At 36.5% G+C, this 9525-nt stretch overlaps 2 protein-coding genes across 2 annotated transcripts; both read left to right on the top strand.

The window, feature by feature from the left end:
• Positions 1 to 2837: 2837 nt before the first annotated feature.
• On the top strand, positions 2838 to 5861 carry LOC108777841 (uncharacterized). The gene has a single exon (XM_018544822.1). It carries the CDS (start codon positions 2838 to 2840, stop codon positions 5859 to 5861), a length of 3024 nt encoding a protein of 1007 aa, XP_018400324.1.
• Positions 5862 to 5921: 60 nt separating this feature from the next.
• On the top strand, positions 5922 to 7964 carry LOC108777840 (uncharacterized). Its single transcript, XM_018544820.1, has one exon. The coding sequence runs from the start codon at positions 5922 to 5924 to the stop codon at positions 7962 to 7964; it is 2043 nt and encodes a 680-aa protein (XP_018400322.1).
• Positions 7965 to 9525: the final 1561 nt, after the last annotated feature.

Here is a 9525-nt window from a genome sequence, read left to right as displayed (position 1 = left end):
CCAGAACTCTGAACAGAACTACTCGGTACTCTCAAAAATTTTTTGACGTAAGATTTTTTTCCATGTCCCAGGTCGAAAAATTTTTTGAGAGTACCGAGTAGTTCTGTTCGGAGTTCTGGACAGTTCTCGGCGAGTTCTGTCGAAAAGTTTTAGGGCTCAAAGCGATTGGACCAACGGTTTCTGAGATATACTCACTCTAAAAATTGTTGATCTTCTGACAAATATCGTTGTATCTTGCAAACCGTTGGTTCAATCGCTTTTGCACCTAATAGTTTTCAATAGGACTCGTCGTAAACTATAAGAAACGTTACTCAGAACTACTCGGTACCATCAAACAATTTTTCAAAGATTTCTACTATTTTTTTAAATTTTATTTTTCTTCAAAAATGTTTTTTATATATTAAGAACTCGAAGTATTCACAAAATAGTTCTGTTAAGCTGATTAGAATTATGCGACCTTGAATTTCGTTAAAAAGTTAACACCCCATTTTTTAAAAATTATTAAAAAATGATTATTAAGCGCATATGTCATTAAAAATCATAGAGAACTCTTCGTAACGTCAAAAAGACTTAGTCCATCTCATGACTGGGCCATGTATGAAAATAACAAATCTTGCGCGGTTTCTGCTGCCAATCTGTAGTCAAGTTCTATTAGCAGGATCAGCTGACAATCTGCTGTCAGATCATGTCAGAAGACTGCTCGGTTTTTGCAACCAATCTGCTGCAAAATATGTCAGCAGACGTTGTTAGCAGTTTAGCAGCAGTTTGTTAACAATATCTGATAATACAGACTGGCCCGTATTCAGAACGCACTTTTATCGATAAAAGCGCGCTTGTATCTCTGAAATTCTATAGTATACGTGACGTAAAGAACGTGACGTATAGAATGTTAGCGCGCTAACATCGTTGTTAGCGCGTTCTGAATACGGGCCACTGTCAATTTGTTGCCAATCTGCAATCAAAAATTTTCAACAGGCTCTGCACCTAGTCTGTTTTCGCAGGCTTTACTATCAGGACCTTCACATCTTGATTACATATGTCCCCAGAAAGTAAAATGTTAGCAGAATGTCGTCAGACTGATAGCTGATTTGATCAGAAGATGTTAGCAGGCTGACCTCAACTGATGTCGCATTCTGTTCCTATTCTGTCGACATAACTTGTTAACATTCTATGCAAACAGATTGGCAGCAGAAATCAAACAGAACCTACTGACAGAATCCAATAGCAGATTGGCGACAGAAATCGAGCAGGATCGGCTCACAGAGCCTGACGGTAAACTGACAGCAGAAATCGAACAGGATCTGCTCACAAAGCCTGATGATAAACTGACAGTAAAGATCGAACAGTTTGCGCTTAAGAGAGTAATCTGAAGATTTGCCTATATTCAACCTACAATTAATACAGAAAAATTAAATAAGAATCATTAAATTCTGAGTTGAAATAATTATAGACATCTTAATGTGTGTGATAAATTCCATTTCGTAAATTACATGAATTCGCGTTCTTCATTTTATATTTTAGGTCAATAAAGTAAAAAGATAGCAAAAAGTGACATTCTTATCAATTGTATAAGTAAAATGCTAAGTGTCCTTTAAAACATGAAGAAAATAGTATCACAATTTAAGCTCTAATTTGCAGAACTAAAACATACGATCTGAGTGATGTCAGATAACGTGATTTGCAAATTAGCTTAAACTGTGATACTATTTTTTTCATGTTTCAAAGGACAAGAATGACAAGAATGTCACTTTTTGCTATCTTACTTTATTGACCTGAAATATAAAATAAAGAATGCGAACTCATATAATTTAAAATATCAAGCTCTAATAACGAAAAATTTAACTATCAATACCCAACTGTGTACGTATAAATCATACTTCTTGTTTGTCTTTTGGAGTACGACATTTGATAAAGTCATCTTAAAGAAGACAATCGTCATGTTTCGTATGCTGGATAACAATTGGATATCGTTGTCGCCAAATTGACACGATTCTCACCCTTATCAAGGATCTAATTACGAGAATGAAAAATTTTATGGTGGCAGTTTCGTCGTCTTTTCCGTGCCGACGGATTTTTTCGAGAAATGTCCAGTTATATGGTCGGAAACAAGTGTGCAAATATTTTGCAATGGTATCGCATCAGAAAATCGGTTTCGTCGCTATATCGATTGATAATCTGTTGAACAGCATCGCTAAACAGATACACGAGCGGAACGAATTGATGGAACATTGACCTGAAATATAAAATAAAGAATGCGAACTCATATTGTTTAATATTTAGTTATTAATTATATTCATTAATTGTACGTCACTCGTTGTGTTCAAACCTATATGAAAACGCGCCTTTTATGTTCACGAGTATTAGCGCCGTCTATATCGTTTTCGCGCGAACGAAGAAGAAGAAGGAGATGACGGCCATTATTCTATTATATTCTAATCCGACACGTGTACTGCGCACCGATCCCGTTTGGATTTTTTTGCGATTCCTTTTTACGTCTTATTAAGTATTTTGTATTCTGAGTTTATTGAATAAATAAGTGTTTGTTAGTAACAGTCTAGCATCATTTTCATGAATTAACGTACAGTTCGGTACATTTGGTCCTTCGAGCCGGATCTTTCGGCACATGTATAGAACGCGAGATCTTTTCGGCATCGGTGTGCAATTTCGAAGCTGTTCTGTAGATGTAACGATATTGGCGACAAAATTGTAAGTTCGTTCCAAACATACGTCTTTTCTTGTCTTATTTTGACAACAACGTTCGATATATTCATAGAAGCCAACTCGTGTGCTTCATTCACAAATTAATCGTTTGTCTGGTCATAATGTCCATATTCACAATGTCCGTAGATGAGTTAACGAAGAAACGAACCATTATAAAAGCGAAGGTTACGACATTTCAGACGTTCTTGAGGAAATTGGATATCGATACATCCAAAAATCAGGAATTACCATTGAGGTTAGAACGTGCGGAGAGGTTATTTTCTGAATACGACGAAGTTCAGTCACAAATTGAAGCGTTGACCGACGTAGATACAGATGAGCGTACAAGATTCGAGGACGCTTTTTACACTGCGATACTGTTAGGAAGGAATACTGTGGCTAGGTTAAGCCCGAGTACATCGAAAGAGGTAACCTCGTCGCCAACTATCGATAATATTACCCTTACAAATTCATTATTAAAATTACTTGATATAAACTTGCCAACGTTTAACGGTGAGTACGATCAATGGATCACATTTCGCAATACATTTGAAGCTATTATTGATTCTAATGCGAATCTATCGAAAGTACAAAAGTTTTATTATCTGCAATCAGCAGTTAAGGGCAGCGCAGCTCAATGCTTTCAATCGTTAAGCTTATCAAACGAAAATTATGACGCAGCGTGGACATTATTAAAGTCGCGATTCGAAAATAAAAGATTAATAGTACATCATCATATTCAAGCGTTACTTGATTTGCCAGTACTCACAAAGGAATCATGCACCGGCATGAGAAAGTTAATTGACGACATACAACAACACATGGTTGCATTAACAAAGCTTAAACAACCCGTTCAATCGTGGGATATATTATTAATTCATTTGCTCACTCCTAAACTCGATTTTAAAACAAAACGAGAATGGGAATTTAAAAGAGAATTTTCGACTTTGCCTAGCATGGCTGAATTCATAGATTTTTTAAATAAACGTTGTTCGATTCTTGAGACATTATTGCCTAACCAATTAAAAGATGCTTCTTCGACTAATACAAAGTCTCAGAAAAAATCCGTAACTTTACAATCTCCTGCAGAAAAGCTATGTCCATTATGTAAAAACTCACATTGGCTGTACGCATGTCCGTCGTTTCGTAAGTTGTCGAGCCACGAAAGATTACGAGAAGCGAAACGATTGAAGGTTTGCTTGAATTGTTTACGTTCTCATCCTGAACGTGAATGTACTTTCGGTAGTTGTCAACGGTGTAAACGTCGACATAACACGATGTTACATCTTGACAGTGATAATTCACAGACTAAATCAGTCAATGTTGAGTCAAGTGAAACCTCAAGCCAAAAGGGCGAGAGCGATTCTTCCGTACGAACTAGCACCACAGCTACGACATCACATTGTGCTAATAAAGGTGTAGTGCAATCTCTGTTATCCACAGCAATAGTTCTTGTACGCGATCATAACGGTCATTACCAAGAATGTCGGGCTTTACTCGATTCCGCGTCTCAGAGTCATTTCATGACAGAGGAGTTATGTCAAAGATTGCAATTAAAGACTTTTAAAATAAACCATTTAATCAATGGTATCGGTGAAACAAACGTTTTTGTGAATAACAGAACCACTACCGTTATAAAATCAAAATATAACGAGTATCAAACAGAATTATCTTGTCTCGTCGTAAAGACAATTACTGGTGTGGTACCATCAGACAAATTTGATGTAGATCAATTCACGATTCCTAAAACTATTTTATTAGCTGATCCGAAATACAATATTCCGGCTAAAGTTGATTTGTTGATCGGCGTTGCACTATTTTATAATTTATTGCAGGAAAGACGCATTAATTTAAGCAATAATCAACTGATATTGCAAGAAACGAAATTAGGCTGGATCATTGGTGGTGCATACGTACCTTGTAAATCCTCGATTCAGTGTAACACGTCACAAAGTTATTTATCGTTAAACACGCAAATCCAAGAACAGCTCGAACGTTTTTGGCAACTGGAGGAAGTTGTAATACCAAAACCTTATACGCGAGAGGAGCAGTTATGTGAAGACAATTTCGCATCCACACATCAACGTGATCATGATGGAAAGTTCATCGTACAATTACCAATGAAGAGTTCGATATCATTACTCGGAAAATCACGAGAGATTGCTGAGAAACGTTTACGATCTGTAGAACGAAAATTTTACAAGGACGCTGAATTGAAAGAAGCGTATATCGATTTCATGCAGGAGTATGAACGATTGGGTCACATGAGTGAAATAGGAGAAACCGAAGACAATGACGAACATGCAATTTACATTCCACATCACGCAGTTGTTAAATCAACAAGTAGTACTACTAAAGTACGTGTAGTTTTCGACGCGTCATGTAAGACGACGTCAGGCAAGTCTCTCAACGATATATTACTAGTGGGACCGACCGTTCAGAACACTTTGTTCAATATTATTTTGCGTTTTCGACAACATACTTATGTTATTACGTCTGATATTCATAAGATGTATCGGCAAGTCTTATTACAACCTGACCAGAGGGATTTACAACGAGTTCTATGGAGAAAACCTTCCGGAACAACACAAGCATTTCGACTGAATACTGTCACGTACGGACTAGCAAGTGCGCCTTTTCTTGTTATAAGATGTCTATATCAGTTAGCCTTGGAATGCCAAACTGATTTGCCTGAAGTCAGCGAAACAATCAAACAAGATTTCTATGTCGATGACTTAATAACGGGCGGAAATAATCTACAACAATTAAAGACTTTAAAGAAGGATATTACTAATGTTCTACGCAGCGGACAGTTTGAACTACATAAGTGGAATTCAAACGAAAAATCGATACTTTCTGTTGAGGAAGAAGAAGCTACAGATTTAGTGAATTTTGATAAAGAGGTAAATACTTTGGGCCTCATATGGAGGACGAATTCGGATACTTTCCAAAACAGGATCAGTTCGAGGATTCAACCGTCAAAATTAACGAAACGAGTTTTACTATCCATTAATTCGCAGATTTTTTATCCACTCGGTTTAATCGGACCGATTACAGTGCGGTCAAAACTTTTACTTCAGGATCTTTGGCGTCTCAAGATCGATTGGGATGATCCGGTTCCTATCGAATTACAATCAAAATGGTCATATTTTCAAGATTAAATACAACACATACCTGAAATTTTAATTCCTCGACATGCATTTAGCAAGGAGTACCATATTATGGAAATACATGGTTTCTGTGACGCGTCAGAAATCGCATATGGTTGTTGCATTTACATTAAAACTGTTAACAGTCGCGGAGATGCAACGGTCAATCTATTATGTGCAAAATCAAGGGTTGCACCATTGAAAAACGTTTCATTGCCAAGATTAGAACTCTGTGCAGCTCTCTTATTGGCCGAGGTATATCAACAAGTTCTTCAAGCATTAACAATAACTCCGGACTGGACGTATTTGTGGAGCGACTCCACAATCACACTCGCCTGGATAAAAGGTGAGCCATCACGATGGGTGCAATTCGTTGCAAATAGAGTTACGGAGATCCAACAATTAACAATGCAAGCAAAATGGAGTCATGTAAACTCGAAGGAAAATCCTGCTGATATAATATCAAGAGGAACAAATCCAACTTATTTAAAAACCTGTCATCTATGGTGGAATGGTCCTGACTGGCTGAAGACTAAGGATTGGCCATCTTCTGATGAAACCATTGTTATTAATGAGGATCTTCTCGAGGAGCGAAACCCTACTAGGGTCTTTCATAGTCAAACAAACGATAGTGACGAGTTGTTCTTGAGATTCTCTTCATTAACAAGGTTAAAACGAGTAATCGGATATTGCATACGATTTAAACAAAACGTGTTACAGCCTGAATCGAGGAATGTAGGGCCGTTAACGGTGACAGAATTGGAAAATGTTATGACGATTTTAGTCTTATTAGCACAACAGCGCGATTTTGCTGACGATATACGAAATTTAAAGGTACACGGTCAAGTAAGCAAGACCAGTAAGTTACGTTCATTAGTCCCGTTTTTAGACGATCACAATGTGATGCGAGTTGGTGGCAGATTATCAAACGCGCCTATTCCTTATGCTCAGAAGTATCCAATTATCTTACCGTCAAAACATCCATTAACTCGATTAATTATTGTTCATGAGCATTACAAGCATTTACATGCAGGTCCTCAAGCTTTATTAGCAGCAATACGCACACAATTTTGGCCACTTCATGGTCGATGCACTGTAAAGGATGTATTACGAAAATGCATCATTTGTTTTCGCGCTAAACCTCCAATGTTACACCAACGAATGGGTGATTTACCTACAACGCGTATAACGACAAGTCGTCCGTTTTTAAATACAGGAATCGATTACGGCGGGCCTTTTACTATAAAAATATCGCGAAACAAGACTGATAAAGCATACATATGCATCTTCGTATGTTTTACTACACGCGCAATACATTTAGAATTAGCAGTAGACTTAAGCACTCAGGCTTTCATCAGAGCCTTACAAAGATTTATAGCACGTAGAGGTAAATGCGCAAACCTCTATTCAGATAATGCGAAAAATTTCATTGACGCGAATAACGAGTTGCGAGAAGTCGCTGACATTTTGCGAAAACCGGAACACAATGCCAAAATATCAGATTTTTTGGCTGAAAATTCGATTAAGTGGAATTTCATCCCACCACATTCACCGCACATGGGAGGATTATGGGAGGCTGCTATCAAGTCTGCTAAAACTCATCTGCGAAAAATCATTGGAACAACGCCACTTAGTTATGAAGAACTATATACGCTGCTGGTACGGATAGAAGCCTGTCTCAATTCGCGACCTCTCTGTCCATTGACTGATGATGCGATGGATTTAGCTGCATTAACACCAGCTCATTTTCTGATCGGCGTGCCTTTAACTTCGCTGCCGGAATTGGATGTGTCCGAGACACCAGTCAATCGTTTAACCAGACACCAATTGTTAACACAGATGCGACAACATTTTTGGCAGAGGTGGTCAAAGGAGTATATAACTCAACTCCAACAACGACACAAATGGACCGAAGAATCAAAGGCTGACATAAAAATCGGTATGATGGTCTTATTGCGAGATGAAAACACACCTCCAATGCACTGGCGCTTAGGAAGAATTGTTGCCGTACATCCAGGAAAGGATGGATTAATAAGGATTCTAGATGTAAGAACATCAAACGGAGTTGTTCAACGTAGTCTTCCTAAAATATGTATTCTTCCAATCGACACCTAATTTATATTGTTACATTATTCTTAATCATATTACTATATTCGTGTTATTTTCTTATCCACAAACAGTTTTTGCACGTCTTCGTCTTGCAAGGCCGGCGGGATGTTTAATATTTAGTTATTAATTATATTCATTAACTGTACGTCACTCGTTGTGTTCAAACCTATATGAAAACGCGCCTTTTATGTTCACGAGTATTAGCGCCGTCTATATCGTTTTCGCGCGAACGAAGAAGAAGAAGGAGATGACGGCCATTATTCTATTATATTCTAATCCGACACGTGTACTGCGCACCGATCCCGTTTGGATTTTTTTGCGATTCCTTTTTACGTCTTATTAAGTATTTTGTATTCTGAGTTTATTGAATAAATAAGTGTTTGTTAGTAACAGTCTAGCATCATTTTCATGAATTAACGTACAGTTCGGTACACATATAATTTACGAAATGGAACTTATCACACACATTAAGATGTCTACAATTATTTCAACTCAGAACTTAATGATTCTTATTAAATTTTTCTGAATTAATTTTTCTGTATTAATTGTAACATTGAAAATGACCCGATTGGAATCGAAACGTATGTTTTATTTACGTAATTTTTATATTACGAGTACTGTACAAGCGATTTTTATAATCTCTTCAAGTCTCACATTACGAACATGGAAAATAATTTTTGTATCGTTTCAAAAGACTACTTTAAATTCTACAATATAAACATGAGTAAAGTTGTCATAAAGTTATTAAAATATTAAGCTCTAATAACGAAAAATTTAACTATCGATACCCTACTGTGTATAAATCATACTTCTTGTCTTCCTTTCTTGTCTTCTTTCCTTTCCTTTCCTTCCCTTCCTTTAAACCTTTCTATACTCTTTTTTGAAGAATAATGTAACATGTCTCCTTTTCTTTCTAACTAAGAATAAAATCAAATACCACACAAAGAATCGATTTACAAACTACAAAAAATTAGAAGAAATAAATTAATAAAAGTTATAAACTTATCTGATTGCGAGACGATCTTGAACAGCAAAGTTTTTTACGCTTTTAACCTCAGTAACCTCAATACGTTCACGCGTGTCAACGTCAAAATCTTCGCGATGACGAAGTAAGCGACGCGAGGGAACCAATCATCATCGCGGAAAAGCGACAACAATAAACTTCGATACATTCGAGTATCGATTTAACATGCCTTTTTTAAGAAAGGATACAGACAGATCGGAATACATTTTTTCTTTTCAGATTTTTCCTTTCAACAAAGCACAAAGAATCAATTATTTTATAATTATATAAAGAATAGAGAGAAAAAATTGAGGTAACTACCAGTGAAATAAATAATAATAAAATAAAAGGCAACTCACAAAATAAGCACAGCGAGAAAATCAAGATTCAGAATATTTTAGTATAATTGGATTCAGGCCTTTCCGTTCAATAAATCTGGAAATTAAATATAGCACAAAGAATTCTTTCATAATTATATAAAATAAAGAATAGAGAGAACAAATTAATAAATATTATGAAACCTACCTGATACAATATTGAAGACATTTGTAATAATTCCACGGT

Source organism: Cyphomyrmex costatus, unplaced genomic scaffold, assembly GCF_001594065.2.
Source record: "Cyphomyrmex costatus isolate MS0001 unplaced genomic scaffold, Ccosl1.0 scaffold47, whole genome shotgun sequence".
Classification (NCBI taxonomy): Eukaryota; Metazoa; Arthropoda; class Insecta; order Hymenoptera; family Formicidae; genus Cyphomyrmex; species Cyphomyrmex costatus.
This window is presented reverse-complemented; position numbering and strand designations above follow the sequence as displayed.